The following is a 19251-nucleotide window of genomic DNA, read 5'->3' as shown; positions in this document are numbered from 1 at the left end:
AAATTCTGCAATACATTTTAAAAAATTTAGATTTTGGTTCAAAAATCTATAATCCTAAATTGAAAAGTAATATGTTTGAAATTATCATTTTGATTTAATATTTTGGTATTTTTAGGTATTTAAATCTCGTTTATGAATGCATTTTTAATTGAGAAGTTGGAAACAAGAAGAAAGTTTAATAAAATATTGATAAAAATAAAATAATAATATTTTTTAGAAAATAATTATATAATCATAATAAATTAAAATTTAAAATAAAAAATAAAATTAATAAAACGAAAAGTGTTTGCTAAATATTTTATAATTAAATTTTAATAAAAATTATGAATTATGGATTGAATAGATTTAAAAATTATTTTCACAGGGGTTAAATATGCATTTTTTATATTTCTCATGGGTATTTGGTGCAAAAAAATATCAAAATCTTTGCCCAGTCGCATGAGGGGCGCGTGCTCAACAATCACTCATCTGAAGGGGCGAGTGTGCTAATTTTTAAAAGGTTAGGGTTGAAGATGCCTATTAAAATTTCACATGGGTGAAATGTGCATTTTTAATATTTCACAGGGGTGTTTGGTGCAAATAACTCGTTTAATTATTACACGGATATTTCGGGTTTTATATATATAAAAATTAATAATAAATCATATTAAATAAATTATTACTAATACCAACACTCCAACAGTCATAGACTCATAAGGTTGCAAAATTTTAGATTAATGAAATTTTAAAATTAATAATAAATAATATTACCCTCGACAAAATCGATTTGATTTAAACATTAAAGTCAAACCAATCGAACTAAATTAACACCGATTGTTTTAGTTGGTATCAAAATTACCAAATTTTTCCTCGTTATATATAAATAAGATGTTCTATTTAAAAATTATAATAGAAATGAACATTAATAATTGAAGCTTAATTTTACTCTATTTAATTTATTTTTTCTATGTATATAAAATTAATTGAAATCAAACCAAATAAACCGATTTAATCATTAAATTTTTTGAATTTTACTAAAACTAACAAATATTTATAAGAAAAAAAAAATTTGCAGTCACATATCACATTGACATGTAAATTAATCTTGATTATAAATACTACTAAAATAATAAAAAAAAACTACAAAACAAGTAGTTATTTAATTTAAAAAATGTGAAGCAGCTTTGTTCAAAATAATAATAATAAACAAACGAAGTAGCTAAATGGATTTGAAACCATGAATAGCTATAACTAACGCGCGTGCAAAGTTAAGCCCAAAAATAAGCCCAGCCCAATACTAACTATAACCCATTAAATTAGCCCAATCTAGAAAGAGCCATTAAACTTCACCCACTCAACCTTGCCACCTTCGACAAAGGCAAATCGTGGACTATTTATTATTATTGTTATTATTATTTTTATTATTATTATTATTTTAATTCCTTTTTTTAGGTACTCTGCCAACGGAGGATGTTTGTGCATACGTGGCAGTAGTAGGCTAATTACACTGACCCCTACTGTTATTATCATGCCCCAAATGTTTGAATATGACTTGTCTACCGACGCTCTCCATATACGATTAAAATATCGTTAATGAGATGCAACTCTATAACGGATACGTCGATGCTATCACATTTGGTAGTGCTCTAATAAGAATTCAACGGGTCAATCTTCTCTTGCGTGCAATTGTGCAAGATGTTCGTGTACGAAAACTCGAATGATATAGTTTCGTATGTTAATTTTATGAGACGAACATTTAATCCGATTTGATTCATAAAATATATATTTTTATTTTAAAAGTATCTTTTTTATTTGAATTTGACGGACTCGTTTCAAATGGATAATACGTGTCGTTTATGGCAAGATTATTCTGATTTCACTGATTAAGTGATTATGTCACGGACATATGTATGATTTTTCCTTCTAATTTAATTTGAAATTTATTAGGAGCATATCTTTGATTTAAGCCGTGCAGATGATCTTTCCATTTCTATGAAACAAGATGATGACAATTGAATTGTGTCTTGTACTTTCTTGGCCATTCTCCAGGGCCCTTGTGCTTGCAAGGCCTTTTTTCTCGCTGCACATGAATTAATAGGCCAACGATTTTCTACCACATGATCTCCTGTGGATTCAGGGGCATCCTTAAGAAAAGCTGCTGTTGTTGCTTTGTCGCCATCCTCCATGCTAATTCACATTTCCTATGTAACAATTAAGTCCACCTGGACGAGTTAAAATAAATAAACGTTTCTTCGAGAGAATGCTTAAGTTGGTGGAGTAGGTGAATTTGACCAGACGCTAAAAGTTTAATTCACTCTACCAACATATTCTTAGACTAGCATGTCACACATAACTTGACTAGTGTGATTTACCTGGCTATTGTGTTAGTCCGAGAGTTTATCCAATGCACATCGAAAGATAGCGGCTACGGATTTTCACGTCATAAAAAATAAATAAATAAACGTTTAATAGTCATTAGTTCGATTCCTTCAGTTAATATTTTATCGACCAAATATTAAGACTTTGAAACTATCGAATAAAATAATTTTGACTCGAAAAAAATTTCAACATGTTCCAATTCAAATTAAATATTTATCGAACAGGCGGTTTAAATATTCTGAATGTGATATTTTTTCCCTTCTTTATGCGGAATTGGTTAATGAGTTGTGCCACTAAGAGGGGACAATGGGCGTGCTATATTTCATCACTCAACGATGCATTGTAACCTTGGGTCTCCCCATTCTATTTTCTTTATTCTCCTTTCCTTTTCAAATAAGATCGTCCATCACTTTCTCCCATTTGATTGTCCTCTAAAATTGCCCACAACTTTATATTTGAGGAGAATATATGGTAAGGTACTATCGTAGATCCCCATGTAATAATTGAGTCATAAAATTAATTTATATGTTTACTTTATAATGTAGCGAAAGAGCTAGACTTTGATTGATTGTGTGTGTAGATTCAGAGTGTAGTAGTTGTAAAGAAATTAAGTATTAGAAATGGATCGTATTGATCAATTTAAATCAATTCTAATTTGAATATAAATAAATCCTTGTTAGAGATAAATAATCATTCTTTATTTATTAGTAACTAAAATACTGTTCGAATACAAATATTTTGAAACGGTGATATAGTTTTTTTTTTTTAAATGTTTGCAAGGAAGACTGTATGAAATAACACGATTATGCTTATTTGAAAACATATTGATTGTTCTGTCAAAAAAAAAGAAAACATATTGATTGTGCGTAGATAATAGTGTGGTAGTCTGTAGTCATAAAGAAATGAAGTGTCAAAAAAGGATTGTATCGATCAATTTACATGAAAGCTAGTTCAAGTATAAATAAATTATTGTCAGAGATGAATAATCACACACTATTTATTAGTAACTAAAATACTCTTCGGATACAAATATCTTCAAAAGCTAATATATATATATATTTTTTGGTAAAAAAAATGTTTTCAAGGAAACTATATTAAATAACACAATTCTTACTCTAGGAAAAACACAATTATGTTTATTTGAAAATTGATTGAATTGGCCACCAATGACATTTAACTAATCTAACATCAAAGTTTTAAAGATAAAATAAAATTTCAAGTTTGAAACTCAATTTCACAACTCTCGTAGTTTGCGGGGAAAAAAATGACACTCTTAGAGCATACAAATTTGTGTGAGACGATCTCATGAACTAATTTTGTTACACAAATTTTTATTTGAGTTATTTATAAAAAAATATTAATTATTATTATTAATATAATTAAGATTGACATGTATCGTGAATAATGATCCAAAAAACCATCGAGATGCTCGTTTTAAAATATTTCAGCCGCATCTTCAAAAACCGTTTGACCTCCTCGGCAGCACCAATCTCGATGGTTTTAAAACTTTATCTTCTGAACTCCATTATATTTAAATAAATATAAAATATAAAATGCTATTATATATTGGTCAACCCTGGGAAGTAGTCAAATATTATCATAACATAAAGACCATTTTGTTGGTGGGAGTTATCCTTGGCGCATCCCATATATTATCTTTAAATCATGAATAATTCCACTGATAATTGGATTAAAGTGCAGCATGTGTATGTTTCATTGACCATCCTTTTTATATAGTAGTATATGAGATTCAACATCTTTGCATTATTCAAATTTTTATTTCAAACGATTACATAAATTTTTTTATGAAATCGTCTTAACATTCAATTTTAAGATACGATCTTCTTATTCACTGTAGATATGAATCGAGTTAACACATCTTTAAAACCGTTTCATGACAAATAATACTCTAGTACTAATGTCTCGTTAATCCGATCACACACAATCAAATTACCAATAAGAATCTATTAAAAAAATTACTAATAAATAATTGCAGTCAAACTTTTATTAAGCTGTCGTAAATTGTGAAGGGAAGAAGTCCATAACCCTATAACCTACCAAAACTACCCCAACGAACTCTACCCAAACTATTCATGTCATTAATTCTCAGACAAAAAAAATCATCATAAATAATATATCAAATAACATATGGTAAAAGAAAACAAAAAAGTGGGTCAAATCAGTAAAAAAAACATCCCTACTCTGCAGCTCAGAAGAAAGGCACTGTAGCATACAACTACTTCTGCCCCGCCTCGGTTGAATCGAAAGGTACAAAACTGTTTTGGATCGGAGAAAGCATGTTTATAATAATGTAATGTAAATCGAGAACTCGTCACAATCTCGATATCTTTATTTTATAAAAAAAAGTAATAATATGAGTAATTTTATTAGATTACTTTTTGATTAAGAAGCTAAAAAGTTTAAAAAAAAATTTGTTATTAAAAAAAAGTGTTTTTATTGTTTCAAACGTGTTTGAGTAATTCTACAATTTTTTTAAAAGCATTTATTTAAGTCAAAATAAGTATATTTTTTAAAAACCGGTATTTATAGTTCACATGTTTTTTTTTATGACTCAACTAAAAAAAATGTTTTCAATCTATTTATCCAAACACAAAATTATTACAGTTTTTTACTTAAAAAATACTTTTAAAATATAACTTAAAAAATCACTTTTAAAAGCAAAAATGCTTCTGTGACCAAACTGGCTCTTAACCTGAGTTTCAGTGGCGGAGCCGCATGTTGGGCCACCCGGGCTAAAGAATAAATAAGTGATAATATTAGCAACTCTATTAGCTGAGCGTCAATGGCGGAGCCACATTGTGAAGCATCCGGCTTTTAGCCCGGATGACCCAATTTTTTAAAATTTATATATATATAAATTTTATAAAATTTTGAATTAATTTGATATTAGTTCAGGCGACCCGATTAAAAAAAAATTCCGAAATTTAAAATTTTAGTCCGGTTAATTTTTTAACATTGACTCCACTATTACTCGATGTCGATAATCTTGTTTTCTTTAGTCTCTTTGTAAATGGTGACTTTTTGGATAATTATATTATGTCTCTTTCTTTAAATTTTTTTTTTTTTACTCTCCCACTCATATATTTAAGCGTGGGTTTTCACAAATATATTTTTATAAAGAAAATTTCAAATTTTCTTTTAATTAATGAATGTTTAAAATTTTAGTAAGATAAAAAATTTATTGAAAGTGATTAATATATTTAATCGTGAAAATAAATTGATAGAAAATAAAAAAATACTATTAAAAATAATACTAAATGTACAACACATATTGTTACAACAATATTTACAACAATTATATCGTGAGATTTTGTTATTATATCACGAAAATTTGTATACAATGTATAACGAGATTTTGATAATGAAATTTTTGTTTTGAATTTGTTTTTAAAAAAATTAATGTTCAAATTTTGTTGTATAAAAATATTTATGAGAGATGAAAAAGGAAATCTCATCTTTTTCACATGGAAGGTCAATGGAGGTTTTAAATATATTTTAAAACAGTATTATCAAGAATAATTTAAAAAATGGATACTAGAAATTTCCTTTATTTTCCTTGGGTACCCTTTTCAGTAGAAATGAAGCATACGACACGTAAGAGAATATAAACAACAACTGGGTGTCAAATAAGCGGAGGGAGAAACCTTCAGATTTTGGTTGAGTGTGAAGATAGAAAATATAACCAAAAAGATACACAAAACCTACATACACGCATTTATACGCTATACACATCGCTATATTTTGTACAAGATCTTTGGATTGGATCTCGGTTGCGGCAATTTTTTTAGGGGGATTCTGTATTTTTTTTGGAGAAAACTAGTTTTTCCCGAGATTTTTGGTCGCGCATTGCGTGATTTTTTATTCTTCGTGAGACAAGTACGATGAAATCTATGCGATAGGCGTCCGAGGATTGCGATCCAGCTGATATCGATCGTCCGAGGTTTATTTGTAAGTCGCTCTTGGCTTTTTTCTTCTATCGTGAATATATTGGCGAGCGATGGCTTACGCCTGAATTGCTTTGTTGCGATGAACTGTATGATTTTGCATGTTTTGTTTTACCGTTTTCAGAAATATTTAGGTCGTTTTTCGATTAGAATGTCTGGTGAGATCTGGGGAATCTAATGACATTGTTGAACATTAAGTTTATGGAGATTTTAGGTGTTGTAGATGGAAGAAATTTGTTGTTTCCGTGGTCTGATTTACGGAATAGTTTATGTCCTTCACTAAGGCAATTTCATCAAATGTTTTTGTTGTGTCGGTTCAACAGTTGATTCATATATTTTGAGCTGAATATGCGAAAAGGTATTCGACCTTGAAGTTTTCTTTTTGTTCTCTCGCTAGCGGACCATGAAATTGCTTACTGAATCATGGTAGCCAGTTTGAAATGTAAAATTTCCAGATCTGGTGTGAGCTGCTGTTAAAATTTACATGAGTTGGTAGAAGATTTTGAGATTTCTCTGTGAATTTGTGGGAAATATCCGAGGAAACAAAGAAAAGAAGGAAATGGATTCACGATAGTTGGGCACCTTGCTTGAACCTATCACGACATATGCACAAAAAAAAGTTGGCTTTGTCTGAAAATATCATATGGTTCAGTAGATTATTCTGTTTCCTTATAAATGATCCTTTTGTGCATTTTATCATCATTCAAGAAAGAATATGCACTAATCCACTGATATTTTGATTTTTGAAGATATAGCGCTGCTTGAGTTTTGGTGGTTTCTTTACCAATAATTTTGAACATTGAGGATCGAGCTTTTTTCCCCTCTACAACAGCTTCTTCTTCGGAACCTATCTGACATGTCAGGTGTGTGCTTATTAGCTGCTCTTCATTATTTGAATTGTTTATGCCATAATTATTCAGCCATGGTGTTTCTAGATTAGAAACTGGATTCCGAATCACTCAAACCCCAAACACCATTGTTTGATTTGTTAGGCTTTGAAGCACTGGAATTAAATGACGAAACCAAGGATCAGAAATCAGATTACGAAAATTCCGATGATGAAAGAAGTAAATCGAAAATCGGTTCTCTAAAGAAGAAAGCAATAAATGCTTCAAACAAGCTCTCACATTCTCTCAAAAAAAGAGGGAAAAGGAAAGTTGATTTTAGAGTGCCTTCCGTTTCCATTGAGGATGTACGGGACGCAAGAGAGGAGAGTACTGTCTGTGAACTGCGTCAAAACCTCCTTGATAGGGATTTATTACCAGTTAGACATGATGATTACCATACTTTGCTGAGGTGAGTCTATGTTTGCTTTTCTTTGGATCCCATCCTCTTTGAATATTTTGATTTTCACATGAATAGGTTTGATTTTGATATAATTGTTATTGAAGGGGTTCAAACCATAGTAATTGTTTCATAAAGAAATAGTCACTTTTATAGACTACATTGTTACAAATTTGTCGACACTGTATCTTTCCTATGTAGTTGTCAAGTCAATTCTTTGTTGTGGGAGAAATTATAAAAGAAAAATAAACACAAGTTTTTCAACATTTGTTTTGATGCATGAAGTTTAATCGGATCTTGAACACATCAATGCTATGGACATACTATTTTCTTAAATTTTATAATCCCGGAGAAGCTTCCGTTCCCGCATTCTAAATGTTTCCCTAGTTGAACCAAGATAATGGTTACACGAAAATTCTTCCTCTCGTCTCCTTCATTTAATGGAGTCCTTGCTTGTTTTACGTTTCTTTCACCTTGATGCTTATAGCAATGGATTTAACTCTTACTTTGCAAATTTTGATTTCTAGGTTTTTAAAAGCAAGAGACTTCAACATTGACAAGACAATTAAAATGTGGGAAGAAATGCTTAACTGGCGGAAAGAATTTGGAGCCGACACAATACTGGAGGTGAATATATAGCACACAGTAAACTAGGAGATGGAGTTCTAATATTTTTTTTCCATTCCCCAATGTAATCCTGTGCTTGCCATGTGATCGCTTTGATCCTATGGCTTTCAGGACTTTGAATTCGAGGAGCTGGATGAAGTTTTGCGATATTATCCCCAAGGATATCATGGAGTTGATAGAGAAGGAAGACCTGTTTACATTGAAAGGCTTGGAAAAGCTCACCCCAGTAAACTGATGCGTATCACGTCAATTGAACGATACTTAAAATATCATGTTCAGGAATTTGAAAAGGCTCTATTTGAGAAATTCCCCGCTTGTTCCGTTGCTGAAAAGAGAAGAATCTGTTCAACAACCACAATTTTGGACGTACATGGCCTGGTTTGTTGATATAACCTTCAATTTTAAGAATTATGATATTAGTTTCTGAAATAAGTTTTGATTGTCATTGTTATTAGAGTGCTAACCAGTCGATTGTCCCAAAATACTGAAATATGTTTTGATCTTCCCAGTAACCTCTTTAGATTTCTTTTTGTTAATAATGAAAATGCTTCAACTATAAGTTATTACATTTTAAAATAATTTCGTGGATGTTGACTCTAGGGGGTTAAAAATTTCACAAAGACCGCAGCTAGTCTATTAGCAGCCATGGCAAAGATTGACAACAATTACTATCCAGAGGTATTTTTGTTGCTCTGAAGTCAATTTTGTTTCAAATCAGAAACAATCTGTCAGACATCATTAGTGATATATTTGATTTGTGTATGCCCAACTATTTGCAGACACTACATCGCATGTATATTGTTAATGCTGGAGCAGGCTTCAAGAAGGTTCTTTGGCCTGCGGCACAGAAGTTTTTGGATGCTAAAACTATTGGAAAAATTCATGTAAAGGATATGCATGGTTTTTTTAAACAGTATTGTCTATTTTGTATGGCAATTCCAATTAATTGCACACATTTGTTCAATTTGTAACAGGTTTTGGATCCTAAATCTACGGGGAAACTACTGGAAATAATCGCTCCTAGGTTTACTTGACTCTGTTTCTATCTCATTCATATATGACTTCCAACAAAAAATATCACATTCATCTGCTTCTTTTTGTTTTTTTTAAAAAAATAATTTATTCACAGCCAATTGCCTGACTTTTTGGGTGGATCATGCATTTGCAACGTCGAGGGAGGTTGCCTGAGGTCTAATAAGGGACCTTGGAATGATCCTGAAGTAATGAAGGTATACTTACCCCCCTTGTTTTTGAAATTGAGACTTGCTTTCTTTCACAGGGTCATCCGATGTATCTGTCTATTTCTAGCTTATATATAATGCAGAAGCATCTGTGGTGAGGCAGATAGCTCAATTAGCAAATGACCAGCAGAAAATTCATTCCTTCATTAGGATCCGACCTCTGAAGGTAATAAATGCAAGCTATTTTGAATTTGGTTCTAATGAAAACTCCACGAGTTACCAATATTGACTGTCTAATTATCAGGGGAAAAGCAGTAATACATGCACATGTGAATCAGGATCAGATGCTGAGGATCCTTGTTCTCCATCTAGACAACGGGGACCATTGTTCATGAGAACAGACTCTGTTCATGAAGTTGTGAGTTTGTTCCAGGAAACTTATAATATCAATTTAAGATGTTTCCCTGATCTTTACTTTTTCTTTTTTTTTTTTACTGTTGATCTTTTTTTACCTGTGATGCCGGTATATAAAAACTAACCTTGTTCAAAATAGTTTTTTTTTTTAAAACTAACCCTCTCCAATATAATTCTTTACATTGGGGAGGGCTATTGTCCAATATTGCACTGCATTGTCCTGGATTTCTTGTGCAGTTGCTTGCATTTTTACTCATGTGGATGAAAAATTGTGATTTGTGTAGGCCAGTACATCCGATCCTTGTATCTACTATAGCTGTGATGATTATTTTAGTTCAGCTGATAAAGATGGTGATCATGAACAAGGAGGGGAAAACCAGTCTTTAAATATTTACTGCGTGAGAAATTCCGATGGCAATGCAAGAGCAAATATTGAAGGTCTGTGTTTTCACAATATTGTCATACTGGTTTTGAATTACATGTACTTTGATGAATGAGATAATTGCGTGGACATTTTTTAACTTGTTCAGTTGAATATGCATTTTGGCATAGTTGTTTCCATGCTAAGTCTCTTTTTTTCTTCCTTCTAAATTAAATACGATACAATCGTTCTGCCTTGATGATGTGAGTGGGTAAAAAAATCCAATGTTGATGAAGTTGGTTGATATTTCCATAATTTAGCATATTATTCTATATGATGCACCATTTTCTATTTGTGTTAGGTACTTTAGTCATGAATTGGTTGGAGGCTATCCAAGAGAAAATTCTGAAGAGAAGCTTCCGGTACATGATGAGAACATTAATATCCATCAGCATCAATCTTTTCTCGGTTATTCGAAATGCACCCGGTGAATATTGGAGGAGACAGACCTACATACATCCGTCCCATATGTTGGAAAATGAACCAGAACCAAATTCTGACTTGGTTGTTGGTACAGAAGCTGTTAATGGTGAGGATAGGTTCCTGCCATGTGTCCAACGTCTGCAGAGACTGGAAAATTTGTTGGAGCAGCTGAACAAGAAGCGAGCTGAAATTCCACAAGAGAAGGAGCAAATGCTTGAACAATCGCTGGACCGCATCAAATCTGTCGAAGTTGACCTCGAAAAGACAAAGCGGGTAAGGTTCATGCTTTATTTTTGAAAGGTGTTAAGCATGAACGAATTGACCCATTCTTGTGTTTATTCCAGTTATTACAAGCTGCAGTGATAAAGCAGCTTGAGATTACTGAGTTGCTGGAGAATATTCAGGAAACCAGATTTCACGTAAGTCATTTGTCCAAGCAATGCAAACTTAAACTTTTTATATCTATGTTTTTTCCGTCCTCTTTTAGTAAGTAAAAAATTCTGTGATTGCCAAATAATCTTTAAGCAATTTTGAACTTTCACTTCACAGCGTCGCAGATTGTTCTGTTAAGTGGCGGATGGTTAAGATATGAATAAACTCCACAAGAGGTAGCCATATTTTGGTATTTCGAACCCTCATTTTCATTGCGAGCACCTGGAAATGGCATCTTACATTTTTCTGAGATGTTTTTTCCACACCGTTGCGACATGGCTGAGCTGAAGCAGAGTTTTACACACCATTAGTTTATTAGTAAAGAATCGATAAGTTGTTTTAACTTTCATGACCTGAGGCCCGTGCGCGTGGTCTTGTATAACTAGCCTAGTCGATGTAAATAAACTCTTGAAATGAGTATAGAAACATTTATTGGTATATGGGCTGAGGTTGAAAGACTTGATTTTAGTTTCTTTTCTGTAATGTTGATGGAATCATATTACACCATTCACATGCTTGCGTTGCCCTAGCCCAATCAGGTTATTACGGCCTTTCTGGGAGTTCTTCGATTCATGTTTGTTTGAATTTTATGCTTTTTGTTACCTCCTTCAGGGCATTAACATCTTAGGTTTTTGTTGGTTGTGTTTTTTATGCAATGTGGCAAAGCTGTGTTTCAATTCTCTCATTTCTTTTTCTTAACATCGTTTCGTGCATTTCAGTGCACTAGGAGAGTCATTTTCTTTTCTTTTCCTTTTTGAAAAAAAGTTTGATCAGATCTAAATAACAAATAAAATCCCAAATTGGAAAGTTGAAGTTCTGGTCGAGGAACTTAGAAAACCACATTTCGTTGACATCAGGCTGGGTTCTGGCTGAGCGACGATAATTAAAATTTAAACTATATTGTATTAAATTCGATTAGAATTTTGTATTGTTCTTCAGATTTTATATTAAAAACGGAACACCGAGTAAATCAGGACCCAGTTTAATTTATGGGTGCGTTGCTTCATCCGGATATTCTGAACCCAATATGAGCAGTCAAATCAGACTAGGTTCGAATTCGGATTTGTTGGGTTTGTTTCGAGGTTCCTTTTTCATCACCAGTCCAGCTGTATCCAATTAAACAGCAACCTGAAAAGTTGGTAAACATTTTTTTACGTTGATATTTATCAATATATATATATATATGGGATTTTCTATTTTTTAATGAACTCACATATATCAAAACTAACGAGTATTGCCACATCCTACGTACGATCCGGTCGATGCTTTCCTATTCGGATAGTGCCCGGATGGGGTATGGACGGTCTGGATCTCTTTGCCGATCAATAATCCGGACCGTCCCATGTGGCTTCAGGGCATCAACCTAACCCCTACCTACAACCAAAAAAAAAAAACCTACTCATGATTATTTGCATAGAATATGCTATTTATGTAGTTAGATGTAAAGACAATCTTACAGTTGTCGTCAATTCACGATGTTGCGCATACGAAACATAGTCTTGGTAGGACGTTAGATCTCGTCAAACCTATAACCTATTGTTTCATAAATTAAACTTTATTTTTGTTTAATCATTGATATAATAGCATTCATTTATAAATTAAATACTTTATATTTTAGTATTTTAAATAATTTCACAAAGATTTCATCATTTCTATTATAATATATCAAACTTATGGCGTAAATTTCTGAAATTTTCACTTTTCTTTATATATCGAAAATACCAGAATGGTTTTTTTTTTATAAATAAATTTGTTTTTTAAAATACCAGAATGGGTTTTAGAAAAACAATAATTATCAGGGCTTCCAAGATTTAAATTAAATCTGTCGAGTTCTTTTATGTATAATATTCATATTAATTTTATATCAAAAACTCTTTTCATTCTGTTGTATAAATTGATCATGAGAATAAAAGGAAAATCAAATTTTATTTTGGTTCTGTCACGGTAGAACTTCAAGATTAAAAAACTACTTCAAGATTAAAAAACTACTCAATATAAATTAACGAAATGAGTTTTATTTCAACTGTAACTAGTATAAATTTTCAATTCAGCTTCAACCGAATCAGTGCTTTGAATCTGGTAATGTGAAATGAACTGTTGAAAATTAAATTTTACAATTATATTTTCTTAAATAATAAAAAATAAAAACGTCCAGCCGTAGAAGGCTTACCTGTTCAAAGTGGGGAGAGTCGAATCAACTTTCAACCCTTTCCGCGTCGAAAACTGGCACCTCGCTGTGTGTTTTTCTTGTTATCTTACCCGCAAACACACCACGCCTACATTTAATATATACAGTAACGGCAGCTGGATTCATTCTAAACTGCACCCACAATCGGAGATCTGATTCGTAAGCATTGGATTTCAGCTCCCCGAAGAGTTCTTTTTTCGGGGTTTTTTTTTTTTGGTTTTAATGGTGATTTGTAGCTGAAGTGTATGTTGATGACCCTGTGTCTGAGTTAGAATCTATTGAATTGTGCTCCGAGAATAATGGGTTCGTGTCAGATGAGTTGTTGTTTGGTTTTGGTTCTATGTTTGTCCCTTTTCACCTCCCTCTCAGCTTCCACCTTCATCTCAGGTTCGGGAGTTTCTGTTCATCAGTTTCGATTTTTCAAACGATTTTCCTTTTTTTAAGTGCTAATGGTCTGTTTGTTTTTGTTGTCTCGATTGATGCAGATGGTATATTTGGATCCCAGGTTTTGAGTGAGAGGAGGCTTCTTCAGGCAAAGAAACGTACGGTTCTTGTGTTTTCTTGGCCTTTTAGTCTATCTTGTTTTGTAGTAGTTTTCTGATCTGAAAGATTTTTGTTTTGTAGTCCTGTCATTATACAAGGCCTTCTCACTTGTCAAATCTATTGTAGATTGAGATTATTTGATTCGAATGAATATCTTGAAGTATGATGTTTAAGTTTTCCTTTTTCATCCCAAGATATACAAGAACTCTGGTAAAGATCTTAGTACTTCCTACAGCTAAATTATTGAACTTAATTTGGAAAAATGAAAGAACGATGGGCATTGGCCTTTTGCTGGTCTGCTTCAATGCTTCAACTAGGATAGAAAAATTCAAGTTGTTTTCAACTTTCCCTTTTAGCTGGAGGCGATACAGTTGTTAATGGGCCATGGGTATTGGACCGTTGATAGTTTGTGTTAATGGGCTATGAGATCTAAATATTTTGTGGTTAATAGATTTAATAATTTACAGTGATACTTTCTTGCAACAGTGGTGTTTTGTATTGGCAGGCGAATTGCCAAGAACCATATGCAGCGTAACAAGCTGGTAATGTCGTCTTAAGGAAGAAGAGTTTAACTCTTGGCTTGACCAAACAAACCAAACTGCCCAAATTACAGTGGCCAGTTTTCTTGCCAACAGTTTTTGGGGATCAGGCTGAATGTGGTCCTCTTCTTGTTTTGTTTTCTACTTAGAGGAACACTTTACTTTATAGTAGTTCGCTGAGACTGAAGAATTTTGGTGCTAGATAGATTTGGTAATGGCTTGAGTACTGGTAGATACTTTGGTTCAATTACTACAAGATACTTTTGTTGAGCAATTCTTATCATTCCTGTTAATTTCAGTATATTGCTAGGTATATGAACTGATAAACCAAACGATCACTATATCCCAATTACAGACTATGCCTTGATTTTATCTTAAAGATTAATGACATCGCAAAAGCTCAATATATCAAAGTTTGAGCCATCTGGTTATTGATTGCAATAATTTATGATATGTTTCCACAGCTTGCCCTGAGAACTTCGAGTTCCAGAACTACACCATCATCACCAGCAGGTGCAAGGGACCCCAATACCCCCCCAATCTATGCTGTTCGGCATTTAAAGACTTTGCATGTCCATTTGCGGATGATTTGAATGACTTATCGAATGATTGTGCTTCAACCATGTTCAGCTATATTAATCTTTACGGAAAGTACCCACCAGGTCTATTTGCCTTTGAGTGCCGAGAAGGGAAGCTGGGCCTCGAGTGCCCTGCAGTATCACCGTCAGCTTCAATGTCAGATACCGGTAATGCAAATGGCAATGGGAGAATGCCTGAACTCTTGCCAATGCTGATTCTTCTAGCTGCTTCCCTTGTGTTGTCAATGCAGCTCATCTAAAGAAGTTTCTACGTACACTTACTCTTATGACTTCATTCGATATTTTCCTTTGTAAAGATTTTACTTTCCACGTTTCGTTGTTTCCAGTATTCATTTTAGCCGAGAGACCTCAAATGCGATGTTTATTTATATATTGTTCTATGAGAAATTATGAGAAGAATTCGAATTTTCTTGATGAACGAATTTGGTTTGGCTCTGATGATTCGTCTCACGTGTAGTTGTGATATGATTTAGGATTGTTTTGGTTTTTGTTTTCAGTTATAATATTGATGCGTAGATTGTTGTCGAAAAAAGATCATATTAATTGGTGCTTATATAGATAGATAGATTGCCGGAAAAAGATCAGAATAGATGTGGCTTTAAGATCCAGAGCCCAAGTTCATGCTTGATGTTTTCATGCGAAGATTTAAGGGATTGATTTTTTTTTTTTTTTCCATTTTATGCATACGTACAATAATATCATCTTTAATTACTATATTTTAAAGCAAATATGAATACTATGAATGGTAAGATGAGATTTGGGGTTGAATACTTCATAAAATTTTTATTGCGCAAAACGGGAAAAAAGATTTCTAGAAAAACAAGAAGAAAAAATAATATTAACCCTAAACATAAAACAATAATACTAGAACAATACGTTCCAAAAAAAAAAAAAAAAAAAAAGGAGAAGCGAACTTAATTAATGCCAACCAATTTCTAATATGTATTCAACATTCATAAATTGGGATGGAATCTCACGTTAAAACCATTCAACAAAATTACTGCCGTCTAATCCAGGTGGGACAGTTGGCCCACGGTTGTTTGGCTATCGGACGTAGCCACGGTCGATAGCGGCCGCGGGTTCGTCCCGTTAGACCCAGCCGACGGAGGTTCCGTGGAGATAACGAATGTTGTTCCTAATAGTTCGATAGTTATCTCGATAGACCCAGCCGACGGAACCTCCATCGAGAAAATTGTTATTCCTAACAGTTGGATAGTTATCGGACGTGCGGCGGCGGCGTAAGGAACAAAAGAAGTTCTGCGATTTTCTTCGACTGAAGAAGACCAAGATGAACCGGTGAACTCCATGTTACACACAAATTATTCATAATATGACAAGTTCATCTCATTCTTATACATATATATACAAGTGCAGTTCGAGTCCTACTGGCTATGTACATGGTAAGTTGCAAAAAAACTCCTTTAATAGGTGAAAAAAACATCGAAAGATTCCTTGTTTAAATATATTGGGAAGAAGAGTTAAAATTATGAGAGTAATAGGAGTGATCAATTTAGATGTGTTTTTAAAATTTTATTTGGTGAATTTTAATTTCTTTATTTCAGATTCCGTGTTGTTTTTATTTTTTGCCATATATATAATATAGGTTTATAAAATATGAAGGAGTAAAAATTAATTTAGTACATGAACTATTGGTTAAATGTTAAATTGATACACGAACTTTTGTTAATGACTTAATTAGTACATGTTCACCGGATTCCGATCAATTTTCGGTGACATTTATGTAAAATGTCTAATTTGCCCTTTATTACAAAAAATACACATTTTATTTTTAATTTTAATTAGATTTATTTGAGTATTATATTTTAGATGTCAAAATTGATTTGATTAATATTTTTATTTGTACATAATATTTATTATATTAGATATATTAAATAGATTATATATTTAAATAAGATTATATAAATTATATTAAGTCATACAATATCTAAAGAATTGTAAATAAATAAATTGATATCAGAGAAAACAAATAATTATTTTTTTAGCTAAAATTCTGATTTTTGTATATATAATTTTTTCATTAATATTTTGAAAAAAAATATTAAATAAATAGTGATTGTGATAAAATATTTTTTAATAGTTTAACTATGTAAAAATTTATTGAATATATTAATTTACTAAAAATATTGCTTAAATTCTACAAAAAAATTAGTTTAAATTTCAAATTATATTTATAATAAAAATTAATCAAATCATCAATAAACAACGTTATGACGTATGCCATATGTTTTTAAATTAAAAAAAGTTGAAAGTTTATCTAAGCACAATAATTTTATGAGAGAATATACAAAGAATAAATTGAAAGTTGTTCTCGGTTTTTTTAACGAACAAAAACGATGCAGTTGGTTTTAAAACAAAATAATATTATTGCATTGATTAATTTATATTATCAAAAGACAAGTATACATTTTTTCAAAATAATTTGGTCAAAATCAGGTGGACATGTACCAATTAAGTCATTAACAAAAATTCGTGTACCAATTTAAAATTTAACCAATATTTCGTGTAACAAATTAATTTTTACTCAAACATATAAAAAATAAATTCAAATTCGTTCTTGGTTTTTATGGCGAACAAAAACGATGCAGTTGATTTTAAAACAAAATAATATTATTGAATTAAGTAATTTATATTATCAAAAGACAAATATACCTTTTTTTCAAAATAATTTGAACAAAATCACGTAAACATGTACCAATTAAAACGTTAACAAAAATTTATGTATCAATTTAACATTTAATCAATAATTCGTATACCAAATTTATTTTTACTCAAATATAAAGCAAAGATCATAAAAAAATGCGCAATAAAAAAAAAGTGAATCCCTTTGGGATCGGGAGATTGAACCCGACGTGAATCGAACACGCAACCTTCTGATCTGGAGTCAGACGCGCTACCATTGCGCCACGGATCCCAAGGTGACATTTTCTTTCGATTCAATATATATAAACGCAAATGAAAATCCTGAATCCAAGACTTGTGTATCTCTGATCCATTACCTACCAATAACACAAAGCCAACTCACCAAACAAAATCCCATTCCCTCCTCACAAAATCCATTATTTCCTCCACAAATCTCTTTCCCAACATATAACTCTCATCATTATCCTCTCACACATCCCATTTTTCATCCAAAATTTTCAAAAGACGCTCCACTTCCAACATCTCCTCCAAAGCATGGCCTCCACACTCTTCTCCACTCCCACCTTCCAAGGTCTCAGAACCCTCAACAAGCCCACTGACTTCAAACCCACCTCCGCCTCCTTCTTCTGCCGCCCTCTCACCGCCAAGAAACGCGGCCGCAGCCTTGCCGTCAAGGCGGAGCTGAACCCATCGATCGTCATCAGCCTGAGCACCGGGCTGTCTCTTTTCTTGGGCAGGTTCGTGTTCTTCTCCTTCCAGAGGGAAAACGTGGCCAAACAGGTGCCGGAGCAGAACGGAATCTCCCACTTCGAGGCCGGAGACGAACGCGCCAAGGAATACGTCAGCCTCCTCAAATCCAACGACCCCGTCGGATTCAACATCGTCGATGTTCTTGCTTGGGGCTCTCTGGGACACATCGTGGCTTACTACATTCTTGCCACTTCTTCCAATGGATATGACCCCAGTTTCTTCTAGGAATATAATTTATGTAACTCTGTATTAATTATGTATATCTGGAAATCTATTTCAATTATTATTTTTACTATTTTTTTTTGTGGGGTTCATCTTTTGTTCTTGTCAAGTTTTACTGGAGTTTTGTGTTTGCTTGAATTTATGCTTTTCTTGTTGTTTGGTGTAATAATCTAATCTATATACAACACAAACAATTCTCCTCCATATCTGTGATGGAATTGGAGCTAGGAAAGAAAACCCGATGATTTTGATGAAATCTTTTGTTTTGTTAGTGTTTGATTTGCCAGGCTTGGGACTCGCCTTTCTTTGTGTAAAAAATGAAAAAAAAATTGTCGATTTTGCATGCACCATTATTTCAGTGATTAGTTGATTTAGTAAAATTTATGAAATTACTCCATACATGAGTTTCCATCTTCGGTTGTGATGTTGATATTTTTGAAATTTGGTTTATATATATTTTTTTGTTTTTTGTTTTTGTTTTTGTTTTTGTTTTCTAATGTAAGAGATTTGTGATACAGTTTTCATGTAATTGTACTTGGATAATAATGTTAAATTACTAATTTTTAATCATAATTAATAAAGATAAGTGCAACACTTATCAATTGGTAAAATATTCAATTTAGTCTTTTTTTTACTTTTTTTTT

At 32.4% G+C, this 19251-nt stretch overlaps 3 protein-coding genes and 1 non-coding gene across 4 annotated transcripts; 3 read left to right on the top strand and 1 right to left on the bottom strand.

The window, feature by feature from the left end:
* Positions 1–6006: 6006 nt before the first annotated feature.
* On the top strand, positions 6007–11686 carry LOC140893574 (phosphatidylinositol/phosphatidylcholine transfer protein SFH13-like). Its single transcript, XM_073302687.1, has 15 exons — positions 6007–6327; positions 7073–7186; positions 7316–7619; positions 8135–8234; positions 8346–8612; positions 8835–8912; positions 9014–9118; positions 9209–9258; positions 9364–9463; positions 9543–9641; positions 9720–9833; positions 10114–10267; positions 10552–10946; positions 11018–11092; positions 11223–11686. The coding sequence occupies exons 2-15, from the start codon at positions 7180–7182 to the stop codon at positions 11241–11243; spliced, it is 1869 nt and encodes a 622-aa protein (XP_073158788.1). The 5' UTR covers positions 6007–6327; positions 7073–7179; the 3' UTR covers positions 11244–11686.
* A 1614-nt stretch (positions 11687–13300) lies between these two features.
* Positions 13301–15392, top strand: LOC140889134 (GPI-anchored protein LLG1). The gene is made up of 3 exons (XM_073296843.1): positions 13301–13680; positions 13779–13835; positions 14840–15392. The coding sequence occupies exons 1-3, from the start codon at positions 13593–13595 to the stop codon at positions 15211–15213; spliced, it is 519 nt and encodes a 172-aa protein (XP_073152944.1). The 5' UTR covers positions 13301–13592; the 3' UTR covers positions 15214–15392.
* A 2442-nt stretch (positions 15393–17834) lies between these two features.
* On the bottom strand, positions 17835–17906 carry TRNAW-CCA (transfer RNA tryptophan (anticodon CCA)). The gene has a single exon. It is a non-coding gene; the product is annotated as a tRNA-Trp (tRNA).
* A 180-nt stretch (positions 17907–18086) lies between these two features.
* On the top strand, positions 18087–18685 carry LOC140875119 (photosystem I reaction center subunit V, chloroplastic). Its single transcript, XM_073278666.1, has one exon. The coding sequence runs from the start codon at positions 18170–18172 to the stop codon at positions 18608–18610; it is 441 nt and encodes a 146-aa protein (XP_073134767.1). The 5' UTR covers positions 18087–18169; the 3' UTR covers positions 18611–18685.
* Positions 18686–19251: the final 566 nt, after the last annotated feature.

The sequence above is a fragment of the Henckelia pumila genome, chromosome 1 (genome assembly GCF_033568475.1).
Source record: "Henckelia pumila isolate YLH828 chromosome 1, ASM3356847v2, whole genome shotgun sequence".
Taxonomy (NCBI): domain Eukaryota; kingdom Viridiplantae; phylum Streptophyta; class Magnoliopsida; order Lamiales; family Gesneriaceae; genus Henckelia; species Henckelia pumila.
Note: the sequence above shows the minus strand (reverse complement) of the source record. Positions and strands in the feature narration are given on the sequence as shown.